General features: G+C 33.4%; 2 protein-coding genes across 2 annotated transcripts in view; one reads left to right on the top strand and one right to left on the bottom strand.

Moving 5' to 3' along the window:
* The first annotated feature begins 10,191 nt into the window (after window positions 1–10,191).
* Window positions 10,192–18,788, top strand: LOC130647925 (stress-activated protein kinase JNK-like). The gene is made up of 13 exons (XM_057453931.1): window positions 10,192–10,524; window positions 12,157–12,286; window positions 13,674–13,732; window positions 13,816–13,924; window positions 14,310–14,339; window positions 14,494–14,541; window positions 15,227–15,416; window positions 15,743–15,819; window positions 16,177–16,273; window positions 16,995–17,119; window positions 17,290–17,353; window positions 17,463–17,588; window positions 17,795–18,788. Exons 1-13 carry the CDS (start codon window positions 10,325–10,327, stop codon window positions 17,806–17,808), a joined length of 1,269 nt encoding a protein of 422 aa, XP_057309914.1. The 5' UTR covers window positions 10,192–10,324; the 3' UTR covers window positions 17,809–18,788.
* A 1,407-nt stretch (window positions 18,789–20,195) lies between these two features.
* The window catches only part of LOC130647924 (anthrax toxin receptor 1-like), a 35,582-nt gene continuing 35,088 nt past the window's right edge, over window positions 20,196–20,689 (bottom strand). The window contains exons 17-18 of the mRNA XM_057453930.1: window positions 20,562–20,636; window positions 20,196–20,356 (exon numbers count right to left, since the gene is read on the bottom strand). Coding sequence (XP_057309913.1) covers window positions 20,336–20,356; window positions 20,562–20,636 — 96 coding nt within the window. The 3' untranslated portion in view covers window positions 20,196–20,335. The remainder of the gene's footprint in view (window positions 20,357–20,561; window positions 20,637–20,689) is intronic.

Genomic DNA, 20,689 nt, shown 5'->3' with positions numbered 1-20,689 from the left:
GTCTTCGAATTATTTGCGAGGTTATATTGGTTACCATTTTTTATTTTACACCGCTTCGAATTAATTAGGACAATTGTGTAAAAGAGTTTTATGAATTTCTTTAAATTGCGTTGATTATTTTTTCTTCTGTTAATTTGAAACAGGTGTATCTTTTCTCATTGTTTTTCATAATCCTACAAAGATTAAATGGCTGAAAAGAAATATGAATGTCTTGAAAAACAATGTAATTGTTTTGTTTTTTAACCTGCATGCTGTAGGGAAAAAAATATCGCAAGAAAGGTACTTCAAGAAATACATTTTTTTACGACTGTTATGTTGTTTGTTCCACCTTTATAAACCTTATAGCTATAATATTACAGTTTACTCGCGTTCTATTATTTCTGTGTTTGGGAAAATTTTTATTTTACACGTTTACAAGTCTGTAGCAACCGGGAACAATGTGAGCGAAAATTCAGATTTGATTTCACCTGCCGTAGATTCCTGCAATCCCTCAGCAATACCGACCTTACAAAACTGGACCATCTACGACGGAAAAACTTATTAATTTTTTCAATGTGCATGTGCCAGATCAGGGTAAACTCCCAAAAACAAAGTTTGCTGGTAATACGTGGGAAGAATGTCAAATATTTTAATGAAGTAAAAATGTCATTACTCTCGGGTGCTTAATAATTATTAATTTTCAGATTTTTTTAACACCCACCCACACCTTATTAGCCCCACCCCACCCCCGCTCCGCTTACTTATTTCTTCCAATGAATCAGCTCTTGATGGTCAATTTTTTTGTTTTGAACGTTCCTACATTCAGGGTGTTTGCTGGTATTTACTTACCATCATTGACGCAAGCTAGCTAACATCCTGACCCACCCGTTTAATAACACGCCCCCCCCCCCCCCCTGCTTATTGTATTACACAGCTGAGAAAGAAGTACCAGTTGTATTGATCAAAGCACGCAGAAAAAGATAATATAAGTTTTTTTCTAAATTTTGCGTTACCAGCTCGTTGTCATTTGTAATATTGTCAGAGCAGTAGTTACATAATGACGTACGACATTTTCTCATTGCATGTTTTCAGTCCCGCTCTGAACAAGTCACTCAGTTTCGCACTCTCCATCGTTGATACTATAATCTTACTTTAATACATTACTATCACAATTCCCGTGGTTCTTTGTGGCGTTAATACAAACAGAAACTAATGGAGTCACTTTCAAGAGATAAAGTTGATATGAAAGTTGGAGAGGAATTGTAAAACTCTGAAACTAAAAAAAACACCAATGTATTCAAAAATCGTCGTTTATTTAATTTTTTTGTCGTTGTTGTTGTTAGAAATTTTGCATAGCATTCTGGGAAACGCCAGCCAGAACACCCAGCTAAACCTTCACTTAATCTAAGTTTCAAGCACATATTATCCTTTGCTGCGGAATCTTATTCAATTTTTTTTGTCTTGCTCCAGAATGAAGGCGTTGTTTCACAAATTCAAAATAACATAATTCCTTTTTTAATTAATTAATTAATTTAATTACAATCACGAAGGCTTTGTGCTATAAACGACAAGATCTTGCTTTAATAAAATTTCAGGAATTTCCAAACAAGAAATGGTCATGCGGAAACATAATGTATCTATAACACGTGGTCATGTCACATGGTTCTACCGTGACAGATACCATTTGTTTACTTGCCATTTAAAGATGCAATGGTTTTGTAAATGTCGACTCCGTCTTTTTCTTTGAGCAGAAAAACAAACATAAAACAAGGAAATGCTGTGCATAATAATAATTGCGAAGAAGAAACAATGTTTTTGTGTAAAAACAAACTTATCTCTTTAATAATAGCCGTATTTTGTCTGTCTGTCTGCGATAGGCGAGTCTCGTGGCGGAAACACGAAATGCGATATATAAAGGACGGGCGACCCCGTGGAATTTTCCACGGGTTAACGGCTAGTCTCTTTAATAATAGCCGTATTTTGTCTGTGTGTCCGCGAGAGCCGCGTCCCGTAACGGAATCACGAAATTTTTATAATGCGCACCAATACCAAATGCGATATATTTTTGTCCACTTTGTTGCGACAGGTGAATTTAAAGGACGGGCGAACCCGTGGATTTTCCACGGGCTAACGACTAGTTATATTATGTTATCATGAATAATTTACGGGGGTTGAAATAGGAGATTAATTTCCACATTTTCCCGCACTTTGTGAATATAATGCGTATAAAAGTAATTGTTTTTAAACACCTTAAAAAGACGATGAGCCTGAGCTGAAACCAAACCATTGTGCTATCGCGATTGAATTAGAGCGATGTTATGTGTAGGCTTAATGTGGAACTATTACTTACGAATTATATAAAATACCTCATTATTAAAGTGAATTACTCATTCCACTTTCGAGACACTGCTTACCAGGCTCTCAGATAGTTCAAAGTTGCCAGAAAGAGAAGAATTCTCCAAGGTGGGAGAAGGGGAAATAGCAGATTTTTTAAAGCTTCCAAAAAATTAATTAAAAAGTACGCAAGATATTTCGATATTAAAAATAGCTTATTAAAAGCATGATAAGCACTGAGTTAATTCACTGAGTTAATTGAAACCATGGCGTGCAAAATATGCTTTGTATATGAATCTCCCATGTATTTGTATTTACTCTGCTTACCAAAATAGCTATATGTCAAACAATACTATCGCGACTTTTCCCTCGAAAGTCTTTTTTAAAAAAAACTAAGAATGAAATATGTACCTATATTTGTATAAAAAATAAATTCCTCACAAATTATTCGTGTCAAAAATTAATCTAGCAGAAGGCAAGAACTTCTAAGTAGGAGATCTGGATGAAAAGTGTATGAATAGCAAACAATTTTATTAGGCTGCAATTTCACGCGTATACCTAAGCTTTTAAATATTTGCACATATGCGTAGCTTCATGCTGAATATAGTCCAAACTTTTAACTTAAACTAAATCGTCATCTACTGATATAGTACAGGGGATTGTGCGTAGTATAATCGAGTTTCAATATACTGAAACATAAAGAACATAGAAAATCTCTCAGTTGACAAATATAGTTAAATGCTTCACAATATTTTGCGAGATGTTTCTCCTCACTGGAAAATCTATTCTATTATTATATATTTCGTTTCGGACATATTTGACGATACACCCGGAATTCTGGTAATTGTAAAATAATATTTCGGAAAAAAATCTACCTAATTAAGATGCGGCCATTTTTTAGAACTTACGTGCAGTAAGGCCCAGATTAGACGCCTCATTTTTGCCGTGCGAAACTTAATTAAAATAGCGTAAAAAAATCTATGTCTATTTAGTTCGACAAAAAGACGACGTCTAATTCAAGGTAAATAATTAGGTCGACTATTGTTCTTTCATTTAATTGCACTAAATTAATAAAGACTCTTTTGAGGTGCTTCTGACAAGCTGGTAAAGGAATCTCCCTGAAACAAGGTGTATATTAATAACACTTAAATGTAGTAAGCAAATTTCATTTGATATCACAGCAATTGGTGTTTCCGCATAAACAATATATCTGACCGGGGAATTTTTTGCTTAATTAAAAAGAAATGATTAATCCTGAGAAGCATGTCGAGGAGGGAAACTTTTAAAGTGTAAGTTAAGCATAAAAGGATCCCCGTCAGACATTTCTTTTCTTCTCAAAGATATTTCTTCGAGAAATCCCCAAATAAATGACTTTTTGGTGTATTGGAGCTGTGAAGTACATCATTATAGAAAAACTGCCATTTTATCTGCGCTGCAGCGATCACTGTTTCAGCTATACAACCTTTAGCAACAAAGTTGTATCCAATAATTTATGTTAAACGAGACCAAATTTCTTTTGCATTAAACCATATTTAAACTGGACATTTTTAGTAACACGTTTTTCGCCAACCAAAATATTCCACCTATTTTTATCACTTGTTTTAAATTCATAATGTAAGTAGATTGAGTCAACAAAACTCTCGTACAAACAATGAGAAAATGGAATACAGTAACAGGAGACCTCAAAAGAGTTTCCGCTATAAGGAGGTATCAATACCAACCTCTTCCCAAGGCCTTATTTTGTTCTCTGGGAAAGGTTGGTGTCTCAACATAAAAGTTATATTTGTTAGAATATAATACAAATAACCACAAAGTATGTCAGGAGGCTGATTTTAGGAGCACAAGGAACTTAATACAAAAGCTCTAACACCTTTTGTGATTTCGCAGGCAATGTCACCCAAATTTTTGTCAATTTTTTTTTATATGGGTAAACCTTGTTCAGAGGATGCGTTTAGAAGGTAAATATCTCAGATTTCTTACAATGTGTGTTTTATATAACAAATTTATAGGTTGTTTGCCTTTAGTTCTAGGTGTAATGTAAAAGAAAGCTTAAGATGTCGTCCTCCATAGAGAGTGCCTGCTTTATCAAGTGGTTTTGTTCACTCTTGCACTTATATCAAAAAGGAACAAAAGCCTGGGGGCGAGGGTGATGTTTTTATGGCAGCTTTGCTAACATTTCATCAGTTTCTCGAAAAGTACATTGTAGAGGTGTTGAATATATTGAATGTATTGAAAAAAATTAATATGAGTTATAAAACATTATATAACTAAAAACCAAAATAAAACGACAAAATTTCTGGCGCGATTTAAAGGTATTTTCCCCAATTTTATAATTTCTAATGACGTCACACTAAAATGCTGATGTTAGCAAGAAAAATTAATCCTTTGATCTAAAACATGCTACAATCGTGTTAATCACATATGTATTGCAACATCAAATTATGAAAAAGGGCACTTTCTCGTAATATATTTTGAAATTTAGTGGGCAGACAAATGAATTAAGTCTTCGGCTAAAATTTGCAACTGACTAATATAATAAACAGCAAAAACAATATTTCGTAAAAATGCACTTGCCTGTATTATATCTTGTCTTATTGTACCCGTTCGAGGTTGGTAGCGCTTCACTCAAGAAGAGTTGTGTTTGGTTTGAGGTTTGAGACGACGAGTGTGTATTTCTTAGGGTTGATAATAATATTGGCTGCAGAAGCTATCAGTCACCAAAACAATACTTCCTAAGAAAAATGACCAAATAATTGTATTTAACCTGTTTTAACGCACCAAATTAACTTTAGGTGGTGTAATCCGAACCATTTTGCCACCAACAGCTGAAATAACAGCATAGAAACGCCCATCGCAACCATTTTCGTTAGATAATATATAAATATTCACATTCATTATCTGATTCTGACTGAAAAAAAGTTGAGAGAAGATGAAAAGTTGAATCCTTATTACAAAAACAAAAGCAAAAAAAGAAGAAATAATCTGATTGTATCTCTAAATAGTGAAGTGTTATACATTTTATTTCCTCTTGGACAATGCATTTTCTTATCGTAGTTTCTTGCTGTTTTCTATGAACTTTCAACAACTTTATGGATTATGTCAAACTTATTGAAATACACAGGGAAATGTTCATACGTACATCTGTTACTCATCTAAACAGCATGCAAGGGAACTCCACCTGTGTTAGGTCCACAACATGTCAATATTTCGATTTTTGATTTTAAATCTCTTTTCATAAACTTAGGAGACAATGTTTTACATAGCATTTGGTGTCTGTGGCTACCATCGCATATGAATGACCAAAAGGTTTTAGGTTTTCATACAATTTCGCTGATGAAGTCACTAGGATTTTTTAATTTTTTGTTTTACAATAGCAAGAGCATGCTATATCATTACGAAGTTGACAAAAACGTTGACCAAATAATAGAGAAGCAATTGTTTTAATACATGGTACATCACCATGTATTTAGACAATGTAATTTCTATGACTCAAAACCTTAAATCGCTCAGCTAGACAACCGCCTAAGATATCAATTCTACTTTCATGCTAAACGCTAAACAGAAAAATTGATTTTTTTATAGTCTCTGACATGAGACTTTTCGCACTGGAAATGAACGCCCTACCACAAGGCCACCAGTTGGTAGCAAAGTTTAAGTCCCCAACAGTTGAAAACAACCTTTCCCAAGCTGGAATTACCGTTAAATGTAAAGTGTAAAGAGGCGACAAAAACAGACACGTGGATCAAATTCTTTTGTAACTATAAAAAAAAACAAATTACTAGCACAAAGGAAATTTATTTATTTATTTATTAAACATTACTTTATGTTTGGGTAAGACAAATGAGTATGTGGTCAACTTCCACAAGTGTGGGCGTATTTCTAATCGCGCCATTGACTTATTTAAATCCACTGAGTTATTTATACTTACAGTCGAAGGTGTTAGCGGAATTTTTATATCCTAACTAAAGGAGGGTTGATTTTATTCCCTTTCCCATACAAAGTCTACAAATAAATAAATACGCTCCAAATGTTGTCGCATTGTGTTGTATTGCGCATTGTGTTGTATTTCTTTTGGCCTAAATATCAATTGCAGTGCTTAAAAGGAAATAATAAATGGACTCTAGTATTGAGGATATCATCTGAATATGGAACTTAAAGAAAACTAGTACTTAAGCCTTATATTATAGTAAGTAAGTAAGTAAGTAACGGGAAGTTTTACGTCCTTGGAGATTGTAGATATCAGACACTCTATCCCTGTCCCGCTCGTAAAAAAGGGTCTCATCACCGATCTTATTGGACAGTAGATATATCTATATCAAACTAACCTGGAAGATAATGTACCCTGCTGTTCCAAGGACCTGTCCATTTTTCTTACTTAATTGATTGCTTCTTTGCGGCTTTTATTCAAACGAATAATTTTTTGTGCTGTGCTAGCGTGTGGACCTTTATATAGAACCTTAAGTGGTAAGTCATGTTGGCAGTAAGGCCTCCAACAAATCTAAAAAAGCTAGGTTGTATGTTGCCAAAAACCTTATTTTTTTATAGTTGTTAAAATCGGTATGAGTATAGATATTTTTTTGTCGTAGGAAAGAATTTGTGAACCGTTGACAGTGGGAAGGTTTTTAAGGACCTTTGTAGTCAGTGTTTGATGTCTGTTCTAAAATAAAATCTAGATGATACAAGCGGATGAGTTTCATTTATTTGATACAGCAAAATAGCTAGCTCCATGACGCAAACGATAGCTTTTGTCTTACTAAGACATTAAAAAGCAAAACATTTTTCTTGGTAAACTGTCTTCTTCAAATATAAATAACAATAAAATAAATTTCAGGACATCAATACTAAGTTTTTTGCTGAATTTTTCCTTACTGTCCTAGAATAATACTGCATCTCCCAGCAGCTGCTGCGAAATCTGTTGGAATCCCTAAAAAAAGCTAATTTCATCCCATTTTGATAAGAGATTGTATCATCATTGCACGTCTCCTATTTTTGAAGCAGGGAGGCGAATGAAATGGACAATTATTTACGCCAAGGCTGCACCATCGTGATTCTAATTTCAGTTTGCCAAAAGAAAAGGAGAAATTTTTTTTAGACTACTTGAGTTTACCACCTGCTGAAAAAGGACTTCCTGCTATTATCATATGTGAAAAAAAATTAGGTATTTAGGTACAAAATAGACATCTTAGATTACTTAGATAAGATATATTTCACCGTTAAAATAAGAAAACAAGTAAAATGCTACTAAAAGTTACATTACCGGAAGACGCAAATCGTCTTGTCATCAAACCCCGTTAATAGTTGAGCTATGTAGTTCATGTAGTATTTTGGTAAAAACGTAAAAATGCAAAAGCACACACTTTAAATCGTCCTATACTAATATTCATTTTAAATTTATTAGATTACTTTATAGAGGATAACATTGATTATATTTTCTGAAATTTGAAAGGTGAAATCAAACTTTCCTGATTTCAGATAACGAACTGAAACAAAATAACTAGCTTGCTTCTAGTTAATTTGCAAAATGAAACCAAACATCATCTCTTCCTTTACTTACAAATTATTTGCGTCGAAGTATTAATTTTTTAACGTTTGAATTACTTTCTGTACGTTACTTGAACATCCCATTGATTAACTTTTCTTTATAGTGCTGAACACCTTCGTTCCCATGGCCTAATGAAAAGAAATATGTAAACAAACCAAACCCCTGGGTAGCGAAAGATATGCATATCTTATCATCCTGCATCAACTCTTTTCCAGGGCTTATTATAAAAAGCCCTAGGGACGAGGTTGATCCCACGCAACAAACGAAATTTTGTTTTCCGTGAAAGCACGTAGTTTTTGGACTTCGCGGCATGATAAATTATTTACCATACCGGCACGAAAACAGTTTTATTTGCAGCGCGGGCATCAAAGCAACTGACCCTGAGGCTGATTTCATCCATTTTTGAATATGGGAAATTCTATGGAAATTCAAAAGAAGGAAGAGTCCAGAAAATCAAATTAAGTCCAAGAGTAGATCGTCCTTTCTAGTTCACCAGTTGGTACTCAATAAAATTCGTTTTAGGCACATAATTGAATCCCAAATTAACACATTTGAAATTATCTTTTGAAAGAGCTAAAAAGTCTCACCACAACAATCAAAATCATTTTTGGTTATTTTTGGGTTAGGTTCCCCGAATTTTTTTGGATAAGCGAAAAATGATTTTTCAAGGAAACTCAGAACGAAATTTTATTAAAAGAATTCAGAATATTGGCTCGTTGCCATGGTAAAAAAATAGTGATGTTGCTCACTAAAATATCTACTAACTGTCCGCCCTCGATCCCAGGGATTTTTGCGTTTTTGATATGTGAAAATACGGCGTCTTTAATAGTTATTTTATCTGCGACTATTTGTCCTAGTTCGACCCCAGCACCTTTTACCGTGGTGGCGAAAAGGTGCTATTTTACTAGAAACTATCAAAAAGCGCAGCGCGCCGTTGAGAAGAAAACAGTCCTGGGGGTGAAGTTGTTATTTGTCCACAATGTAGAATTACGAAATCATCCACAACTTGCAACAGGTGGCCATAGGCAAAATGGGAAACGAAAATAATGGCCATTTGTGGGCTATAACTTCTGTTTAAAATTGCCTCTGTTCATATCCCGAAGAGGAGATATGGAACCGGACAATTGCTGAAAAGTCTTTCAAATTTTAGAGCATTTACAGGCGTTTTAATGTGCACGTTTTTTAGATATAAAAAGATTATAAAAAATACGAAATGGTTTCCTAATTTGCACAGAAGTTTTTTTTTAAATTATAGTCATGTATTGCTCGCTGGCCGTTTCTCATGTTATGCGCAAGGACTCTCTCTGCATCGCACATTTCCTGTTTGTATGGTATTTGCTATTGAACATAACAGAACAGAATTGTTATGCATGAAACACCGGAATGCGTAACTTTTATCTTGAGAATGATTGATTGCATAATGTGTACCTTTTAAACTTCCCCATACACTCTTAATGCTGAATCTAATTTCTCCCAAACTTGCATTGATTTTTTCTGCTATCCATCACCTTTGTTCAAGTGATTTTTACCTTTTTGAGGGTGCCGCTCTTATAAAACAGTTTTGCTTTCAATTTAGTTCCTGCTTGATAAACAAAAGGTAAATCAGCAACATAGAAACCACTGCACATAGCGTATATTGAGTTGTGTGTGTGTGTATATATTTTTTTGCCTAAGAAATAAATTACAAGTTCGTTTATATATGTACATGTGCGTATTGTTTATAACATATACACATATAACGTCAGCTAGTATATTAAAGATCTTAAACCATATAAAGAAGTTTATAAAAGACTGACTGGAGCTTGCAGAAAGCAATTTTGCTTTATCACCAAGCCCCATCTTAAGTTGACCTCAAGAAGGCCCGATTGATTATTTGTGGTTGCTATGCAAGTAGATACTTAATCATTTTAACATGATTTATAAAATGCAGAAAGTATATATAATTCGTGCTCAAAGCATAAACTATATTGAATAAAAATACTTCTGCTGAGTATGAGTATGAAAAGAAATCTGAAAAATTACTTTGTTCAAACAAGATAAATATTTCTAATATTTTTCGCAATAATATCAAATTTATTAATTGAAGGGCACCATGCGTATGATGTTAATTGGGTTTTGATGCTTCGTCGCTATGCATGTCAACTTTCCACAGGTACCTGTGCTCACTTGCCCCGCCTGGGGTTCTGCACAACCCATTGCAAGCCTGAAATCCCGTGGGCAATTAACGCATGCGTGTGAAAATAAAAACAAACTTAGATCATTGGCTATGGTCACACGAAGATTTTTTTATGTAGTGATAAATGATGCTTACAATGCGTAAATAAGTTTGACCATAAGCTATTTCTGCATGAAAAAATTCTATGAAATATGGCAGCCTGACATTGCTGCTAAAAGAAAAATCTGAAGCAAAAAACGTACAAAAGTAATATGTAACATTGAATTCAGTATGCGGTATCATTTTAAAGCTCTATGTTTTTCGGATGCTGCATTTCACCATTTAGAAGACCTTCAGATCTTTCTGTAGCCTTTTGGAAGGGCACTAAAAAAATAAACTCTCCGAAATTGATCATAATGTTTTACTCAGTTCAGATCGGAGATACAATATTTACAGTTCTTAACAGATATCAAAACTTGCACCCAATAGGTTCTGGAGCTCAAGGAATGGTTTGGTAAGTTAGTTATCTTAGTTTCGAAACTTAGCTTTTCACCTGCTGGTCCTGGCGTATAGTTTATGTCAAGTTTTGGATAAACTTAATCTTGATTGTGTAGCTAGTTAGCTATATAACTTTTGAACAGCATGTTTTCTTGTAATGCCACAAAGAAGCCATTACCCACCTTTATTTTTGCACCTTACTTTAAAATGCTAGATGTGTTTTAAAAATGGTGCAAATAATCCTGAGAAAATTCGGCCAGGGATAATGCTTCACATGTCAGACTGAAGCGAACACTGCTCCTTCGACGTAGTGCTTCTAATTAACAGAATAATAGAACCTGATTTCGATGTATGCAGAAAACTTGGTAAGAAGCCAATTGATTAAAAATCACAAAATTCTCCTGTAGCTGACATAAGAGGGTGCCGATAAGCCGCAAACCCCAGAATATATAAGGGCGAGTTTGGGCGACTTTTCAAATTAAATTGCAGTTGTCATCCGAAACCGCCCGCATTTTTTACGGCATATGCGGCTTATTGGCACCCTCATGCTGGCATCAGTAAAAGACCATTTTATGATGTATCCAATTTCGAACTTATGTTCATTTTTATCTAAAGAGGTTCACTTGGTTTTCAAAAGCGTCTAAATTATCAATGCAACGTTTAATTATTCTTCCAAAATACCCTTCATTTGAAGAAACATTTAATCAGCACACCTTTAGCAGTTTTACCTGACTGTTACTTAATGGATCCCCCATAACACTACATTCTTCTTATGGATAGAATATAGCTATTATTGATATACAAATGGTGATGAACCTTTATCTGACCCATTTTAAGAAGTACTACAATTGAGGGATTCCGGATAGCTTTCCCTTAAGCTTTGACAAAACGTTTTTCTTGTCATTTCAGAATGCAATACAGCAATATTTAAGCTTTTTAAAGTTGTTTTTTCGTCATTTCAGAAAGAAATACAGCAATTTTTACTGTTATACTGGACGTTTTCTTATTATTTTAGAAGGAATAAGGTTATTTTTAAGCTACATACGATTGGATGTATTCTCGTCATTACAGAATGAAATACAAGAATTTCTAAGCTTTGTACAATTTGTTTTCTCTTTTTTTTGTACGTATGACTTTAATTAGCTAATTAAAGTTCTATTGTTTTGGACGTGCAGAAAAAGCTCATGTATTTAACAATGACATTGAAAGTTCTGACATTACAAAAAGCTTGTGTGAAATTGTATGCACGTAAAGTTACATTTAATATTGAAAGCTCTGACATTACAAAAAGCTTGTGTGAAATTGTATACACGTAAAGTTACATTTAAGCGGTAATGTAGCCCTTAACAAAACAAGATACAGAGCAATCTTTTCAATGAAGGAAAAACTCAAATAACGCTGTTGTTTGGTTAAAAACTATCATAGCTGGGTCATAAGAGATAAAATTTCACCGTATGATTGGTTTGAAAAATGCCCTAAAGTAGCCTTGTGCATCTTTTTTGACACGTGTCAAAAGGGAGAAAAAATGATTTTCCTTTTTAAGTAGGGATTTATTTTTAACAAAGACAAATGACTGTCATCCACACAAATAATGATAAATCTGAGCAAAAAATTGTGTTTACTGTATAAAGATAATAATTTGTTTTAGTGCTGCCTATGACACAATAACTCGACAAAAAGTTGCCATAAAGAAGCTCAGTCGTCCGTTTCAAAATGTCACACATGCCAAAAGAGCATTCCGTGAACTTATACTGATGAAGATAACAAACCATAAAAATGTAAGTAAAAAAGAAAGATTTTTAATGTAGCAAAACCTGAAATAACATCATTTTTTCAACAACTTTTTTTCTTCTTTATTAAAAAGTATTGAGCAGGCAAGTACTAGTCAACAATTAATTTTTTGAAAATATATGGCTCAAAAAAAAATTGTTCTTCTCTTATGAAGTTCAGATAAGCATGATTAACCTTGTAATGTTTCAATGAAATTGACTTGTTTTTAGTTAGGTTTCCATTTTTTCTTGGTTATACTTAAAAAAACAGATTAACTTTATGATTAACTTTATTTCATGCAAATTTTATAATTCTTTTCTTTCCTATTTTGTAACCAAGGGGAAATTGAACAAGTTTTTGATATACCATAAAAAGTATAAAATATTGTTTTTTTACTAGAACTTCTTTTGAATACTCACACTCACAGCATGTCTGTTTTTTTCTGTTAAAATCCATATCAATATCACTATCACAGAATATTCCACCATTTTATTTTCAGTATTTACTTCAGAATTGTGTTATTGTACTGATATACAGTCATCATGTAATGGCAAAAATTATATCAATAGAGCAGTTCTTTTTGAAAAAAAAACTGTTGATTCAGAAAATACATATGGCAATAGGGAATATTGTGAAAACAAAAACAAGTGTTAAATTTTTTATATATAAGTTTGTTTTGCTAACTCCAATAAAATATCAAAAAATTGATATTTAGCCTGCGCTCTAATTGGGGTTATAACAAGTGCGCTAATCAGTCATTGACGTTTTCATTAGGCATTAAAAAATTAACTCCAATTAGCAATTTGCTTAATGTGAATTAACGTCAGATGGAGACCAAGCTTTACTTGGAGCATAAATGGCCCAATTCTAATGTCTCTTATACAACAGAATTTTTGACAGTCTTACAAGCAGCATTTAAGATTTGTTTGTTAATTTTTAAAAGAATTGTTAACATAATTCATGATCCAGTAAATAATTAGTCAAACATGTTGATTAAAAAAATATGTGAAAGTATTTTGAAAAATCTACAGAATCATTATGGTAAAATACATTACATCATTTTTGCACATTTTCAGAAAAACCAGCTTACATGCATTTTTAATTAAAATTATTAGTTTTTGAATTTTTACAAAGGATTTTCTGTGACTCCATTTGTCCTTCGACAAGTTTTTTGAGTTTGCAAATTAGATAAAGGCTTATATTGTCTCTTCTGGATAATTTAAACTGTGAAAAATAGATGCACATACAAATACCAATCGAATTTTATCTGCTGGATTGCAAAAACTGTGTAATTAATGCTCATTTAAATGATGTACTCTACACCAATATTTAACAAAGGAACAAAAACGCACTATAGCCTTTTTGATTTCTATATGATTTACATTTTTGTTTTAGATTATAGGATTATTAAATGTTTTCACTCCTGACAAAAATTTAGAAGAATTTCAAGATTTGTAAGTATCCATTGACAAACTCAAGTCGCCATGTTTTGTTATCCTATCTATGCAGTAAAAATTCAAATAATTGTTGTATTTAGATATTTAGTTATGGAATTGATGGATGCTAGTTTGTGCCAAGTTGTTCAAATGGACCTTGACCACGAGCGATTGTCATACCTTTTATATCAAATGTTATGTGGTATAAAGGTAATTGTAACTTTAATTTAAACCCTATAACTATTATGTTAATCAAAGGAGATATTTTGCTGAAGTGTGTAAATATTCCAATCCAATATACATCAACCTAATTCCATTTTTTTTTGCACAAAATACCATCATTGTAACAAGAAAAATAATCTGACAACTTTGCATTATCGAAATATAGACTTTTCCTAAAAATTCCTCTTGCAAGTTCTCCTGTCTAACTCAGCCAATCACTTTATTTGAGATCTACCAGAGTGACAGTCTCACACTAATGTCCATAGCCTGTCCACCGCACTGCATCATATCAATAGAAAATCTACAAAATGTATCATTCTCACCAAATATCTGTTTGTCAAAAATATTAGATTTGCTTTTTTTATTTTCTTAGCATCTTCATTCTGCAGGAATCATACACAGAGTAAGTAATCTTTTTTCTAATTTACTAGTAATAAAATCATACTTTATTAACTGTAAAGTGCACTTTATAATGTCCCAGTTGAGCATTGAATTACTATTTTGATATTTGTTATGGAAAGCACCTTTTTTCAAATCTTGTTTCTTTATATCCATAGGACTTGAAACCAAGCAATATAGTTGTAAAATCAGATTGTAGTTTAAAAGTAAGTAAATCAAAATACAAACTATTTGTTGTTGAAATCAATTGAAGTAAATGCATGAGAAATTTTGTCGGTTTTACTCAAAGTCTTGAATGTTGTGATCTGTTGCATTTTTTGTTTGTTATATTGGAAGCAATGTTACATGATTCAGAATAGTTTATGATCAGTTTAAACAGTATAAGTAGTTGTAAGCCCACCCACAGCAAAACACCTGTTTGAAAAGATTATGGAATTTGCCCTACACTATATCGCAGCTACCATCTTTGGCTCACAGACGAAAAGTCAAGTATTTTAATATAGACTAGTCCGTAGCTCATCGATAAATGAGTTCATCTGTCCTTAAAATATAACATTTTGTGTTTCCATAGCGCAACGTTTTTTTTTTGTGGCAGACTGACAGAGTACCGGTATTAATAATATAGAGATCATTTTAATCTTCAGTTGCCTAAAATACTCACTGGAAAATGCACAAGATTTGCAGTCATTATATATATTTTGTGCTTACAAAGTAATTTTGCAGGTATTTTGACCTATAAATGGAGTATAAATATTATGACCTATTATACACATGCGGATACGGCACAACATAATAAATTTGCAACGTCATTACATTCTACTGGTCATAACTCTGTGTTTACTTTCTCAATTAAAATGAGAGCCTTGAAAAAATGTTTGTGCCTGTGTTTAGATATTAGATTTTGGTCTTGCAAGAACGGCTGGATCCGCATTCACCATGACCCCTTATGTAGTTACCCGTTATTATCGTGCACCAGAAATAATACTTGGAATGGGTTATTCCGAAAACGTGGATGTTTGGTCCATTGGTTGTATTTTTGGTGAAATGATCCGTGGTTCTGTCATGTTTCCAGGCACAGATCGTATCTTTTTCTATTTATTGACAGACAATTGTCACTTAGTGTTTCAAGTGCATTATTCACTCGTGATTATTGTGAAGTTCAAAACATGTTAGAGTCAATAACATAACCTTTTAAAATTAGGTTTCGCTTACTTGTCAACCAAAATAAGGTGACTAGTTTATACTTTAAAAGCTTCTCAGTGAAAATAGAATTGTTTCTAAATTGTTAAGTTTAATCCACATTTCGTCAGACTATAGGTTTCTGTGTGTAAAGCCCTCATTTTAATCTTTTGAGTCGCGTTGTTACTAGAAAATCTCATTTAAAAATTTTCGTTAACAAACATATAGATATTGACCAATGGAATAAGGTGACAGAACTGCTTGCCACACCACCTCATTCGTTCTTCGAACGTCTACAACCGTCGGTATGTAATACAATTCATTTTAAGCTAAATAGCTGGCGCTTGTATACACCTAGCTCATGTTGCCATGTTTGTCATAATTGGTAATTGTGGTGATTTTACGTGACCAACATTAAAATTGTGATCCGGTTCATACTGACCTCATCGCAAGCCAAGGACCGTAGCTAGCATTTAGAGTACCCTTTGAACCTCTAAACTCGTTCCCAGCTCTTTGAGATATATAACGTTATCGTTTCAGTTTGGTGTACATACACAAAATTTTGTGGCCTGGTTGCTGTTAACGTTGTATGATTGTATATTATTATTTTAGGGAAATCGTACGTACATAACAAATTTGTTTTATTACCTTCATGTTTTTAGGTGCGGATGTATTGTTCCAATCGACCAAAACAAAAAGGATACACAATAGAAGAATTATTTCCAGAAGAGCTTTTTCCAACTGGAAACAAACAAAAAGGTATTTACATGCTCTAATACCGGTACATGAGATGTTTATAATCCGTGTATAGGATGTGTTGAAACAAACCCTCGGTTCTCGAGCTTGTAGGGAAGAGGTGTTAATGAAGTGGTAGTGATGTTTTCAACGTGTAACAGTGTCAAAAGAAAAGAAAACACCTTTAGTTTATTCTTGAAAAGTGGAAATATTTGTCCGCTGCGATACTGAAAAACAGCTTTTTGTAATGTAGAAGGTATTGTGCGCACTATTAGTGAAAAATTACAGAAAAAAGTTTTACTAGGTTTGACAGCCTACCTGGAAAGATTTAAAGGAATTGACAGGTTTGAGGATATGGATTTGAAATCCCGGCGCACTGTAATTTTTATGGTCCAACAAAAGCAATAAACTTGTTGGTGAAAAAAAACTGGAACACAGAGGAGTTGTTAACAACAACTATACGTTCTTAAGACATTTAGAATATTTTAAGATTTAATTCTGCCAAAAAATCTTCTGCTTCTTAGTAGTTGTGAACCTGCAAAGGGGTATACGCAATTTATCAGTGGGTGGGAATTCGTATTATTTTGCAAGGATTTCGCTAAAAAACTATATCGATTTTAAATTTTTAAAAGATGAAAAATATACACTAAATAAGTTAACCTTGATTCCGATTGCGTTCGCAGTAGTGCACCGTGTGTCCACCACAACCCTGTGATTACAATGTTTTTTCTTTTTCTGTTTTTAGTGTTGCAAGCACGAGATCTTCTCTCGAAAATGTTAGTAGTGGATCCTGTGAAGAGAATTACAATCAGCCAGGCGCTGAAACATCCATATGTAAATGTGTGGTACGACGCAGATGAAGTGGAAGCCGTAAGTATACTCTCATATTTTTACAAAAATAATGGGCGAAGAAGGGAAAGGACGCGATCACATCTAAAACATCAATAGAAGACAAGGAAGTGATACCTTTTCGTGGTGAAGATAAGCGCGACCTTTTTAAAATTGTATTTCAGTCTCACCTGTGTGCGTTTCTTCTTTAGCCTGCTCCTGCACAATACGACCATACACTCGATGAATCCGACCACACTGTGGAAGAATGGAAAGGTTGGTCGGAAAATATAGTTCAGAGCTTTGTTAAATTTACTTAAGTTGCAAAAGGGGAACTTGAGTAGTTCATATAGGTAATAAGTCCTCGATGTATTTTTTCTAATAGTGATGATATACAATGAAGTTTTGTCGTACCAACATGAACAACAAACAAAAAATAAATCGTCCTCAACGTCGTCCACATCCGAAGTTCGAAATAAAAATGTAGATAGCAATGGGAATTCAAAAACGAGTAGGTCTTAAAAACTCCTTTCTTTCTTCTGATATGTTGCATGAATGAGTTGACGAGAGAAGATATAAAATGTTTAAATTTTTTACTACCTGGTTTACAGTATTATGAAAGTTGAATTTGTTTCCTACTCATTTCAAATGATGTTGATTTTGTTGTCCCGATTGAACATTGGGTTGTTTTTTTATGTTTTTTCTTTCTCGCCATAGATAGTAAGGATTGAAGGACGCAACACAACTATTTTAAAAACACCAGCACGTTTTTGTGACAACAAAGAAGTCAAAACTTTTAAAAACGTTCAGTTATTGTTGAATATGTTCACAGCTGTCAATTATGACGATTTTAAGCGAACATCTGCCTTTATTAATTATTAAAGACATTTTTTTACCAATCGTAACAATTTATATGTTTTAACAAGCCCGCAAGTTTTAGAAGACGGTTTGTTTTCACTGTGAACGGGCATGATTGTAAAATATATCATTTGGTCGCCGCCTGTTAAAATCTATAAACCACAAGCACTTTTGTTTGATATTGTATTTTAAGCATATAGGTTAGAATTGAATATATATTTTTCATGTAATACATGCAACTATATAACGATATCGTTTCAGTTTGGTGTACATACACAACTAACATTAGCGGCTTACTATTTTTGTTGCCAATTTTTTTTCAAGCTGTTTCCATGATGTTTGAACAACAATCTGAAATTTTGATTCTGTGTTTACAAATGTACATATCTCGTATAAAATTTTATCTATTGAAAATGCAAAAAATTAACATGAATGTCGTCTACTCATACACTTATATTTTCGTGAAAAATTAAATTTTTGTAGTTTAACATTTTATTTTATTACAACACTATTATCAACACGTCTGTCAAGATTTCTCTTCTGCGGGTTTGCTTTGCGAGTCTGCTCTGCAGGTTTGCGTTGCAGGTCTGTTTTGGCAGGGTTTTTCCGCGGTGTAAGAACGGAATTTAGACTGTCATTATTTCTAGTAAAGAAACCTGAGGCGAGGTTGTTTATATATTCTTTATTTTTTTTTAAATTTGTCGCTCTATTTCATTGGGTGCATTTACTTCCAAGGCTTGTGGATGCAGAGTGCAGAGATATTTTTTTGCAATAGATAGACTTATTTTGTATGTGAACATAACTGTAAAATCTGTTCATAAAAACTATAAAAAAATACTACAAACATTTACAACTATGTTTTTTCTCAAGCATAACCATAAAAGCCCTGTTACTTTTAAAAACATTCTAGCTACTCCAGAAAACGACTTTTTACCCCCAGGAAAGCGATGTTTAAGGGAGGCTTTGCACAATACTGTTTTATGACGAATATTTGGTGTCGAGATTTGTGTATGCGTAAAAGGAGCAATTGTTTTTACTTTATTTCGTGAAACTAAAGTATGAAAGTCCAGAATCCCTTTCAAAACTCTGGTTTCCGTGGTAACCGAATTCCAAATGGTTTAATTATTAAAACTTAAACTTCTTTGTGTATGAAATCATGGGAGTTTTTCCTGATTAAGAGCAAAATTTGGCGCACATGGCCTCCGCGGATAACCACTGACGCAATCATTGTCTCACAAATGTTTGAAAGGTAAGATTGTGTGCTTTGTGCAAATTTATTGTGATATTCAATGACCTCAATAAATAGGTTGTTGAAGAAGCCCGGACTGGGAATTTTTTGCAATGTGTAGGAAAACTTATCTACATGAAGTAAGCGTTCACAAAAGCGGATTCTCTGATATTCTATGCGCTCGAAGCAGGTAGGAAATATTTTCCACCTTTTTTCTACTTAGAGAAAAAAAAACATTTACGAAATATCCGTGACTATAAACCTACGAAAGCTTATTAGTTGTAAACCCTGCGTGATTTTTACAAATTTTGATCACGTCATCAATCAATGTCCATAAAAAAAGATTTCTTTCAAATATTTATTTATTCCGTTTTTCTATTGTGTCTTCTGATTACGTTAGGGTTTTTATTAAAAAAATGATCTCTCCATCACTATTGACCAAACTCGTTCACAGCGCTTCTTAGGTTCTTCAGGTTTCCGTCCCAATGGAAAAAACCGAAGAAGCACTGGATACGAGTTTGACTATTGACGTCACTACTGTTGGTTATACGCGAATATCGTCAACAACACGCTCTGCTTCAGGTGTGAGTCGTAAAATCTCTATAGTGAAGCCACATAACCACATAATCACTATATAAGTGGTGAGCCAACCCTGACCCTCGGGCTCTTTGTCTTATATAAAAAAGAGAAAAAAAACCTGGGATCGAGGTTGGTGGTAAGGAAATTTGATCATGAAAAAACTTCCCTGTTGTAGTAAGTTCAAACGGCTGAATTACTATTCTGTCAAGTCTACAGAGAATCTAGCGAGAATATATATGATAAGAAAAACGCACTTTGCAAACAGAATTTAACAAAAATCGACTCGTTCCCAAAGCATTTTGCCTTGTTGATGAAGTTGTTGGCCACTCCGTAATAACACGGCTCAGGGGCCACAAGACCCTGGGGACGAGTTGGTATAATATTTTATACCAAGGACTGCTATTCACGAAAGAAAAACTTTTCAGGGGTTAGGTATCCATATAGCACAAATAATTTATTAAGAAAGAGTTTTTTACGCGTTAAATATATACACATTTTTTTATATAACACGAACCATAGTTACAACGAGTTTTCCTTCCTCATTGAAAGTGAGATTGTTAAGTAGGAACTTTCATCTACCATTCATTACTAACTCACGACTTTGAATACAGCTTCTATAACAAAAATTATATAAATATGTGATATATAAAAATATAAAACGTATTGTGAAATTGAGTTTTACGTTTTAAATGGGACTGCGAGAAAATGAATTCGAAATAAAAAAACCCAACTTCCATCCATACTTATTTTCATCTTTGCTTGCATACTTCTCATGCAGTTCGAGATAAAAGAAGTGAACTGTGTTTAAATATCACTTACGCTACTTCCTCCCTTCTGTGGTCTCAATGCTGCTACTTTATTGTAGCATGAAGTTGCCAATGATACAATTGCACTCTAAAAGGTACAACTTGAAATACATGTATATTCACCGTATTTACTCCAATATA

The sequence above is a fragment of the Hydractinia symbiolongicarpus genome, chromosome 6, assembly GCF_029227915.1.
Source record: "Hydractinia symbiolongicarpus strain clone_291-10 chromosome 6, HSymV2.1, whole genome shotgun sequence".
Classification (NCBI taxonomy): domain Eukaryota; kingdom Metazoa; phylum Cnidaria; class Hydrozoa; order Anthoathecata; family Hydractiniidae; genus Hydractinia; species Hydractinia symbiolongicarpus.
This window is presented reverse-complemented; position numbering and strand designations above follow the sequence as displayed.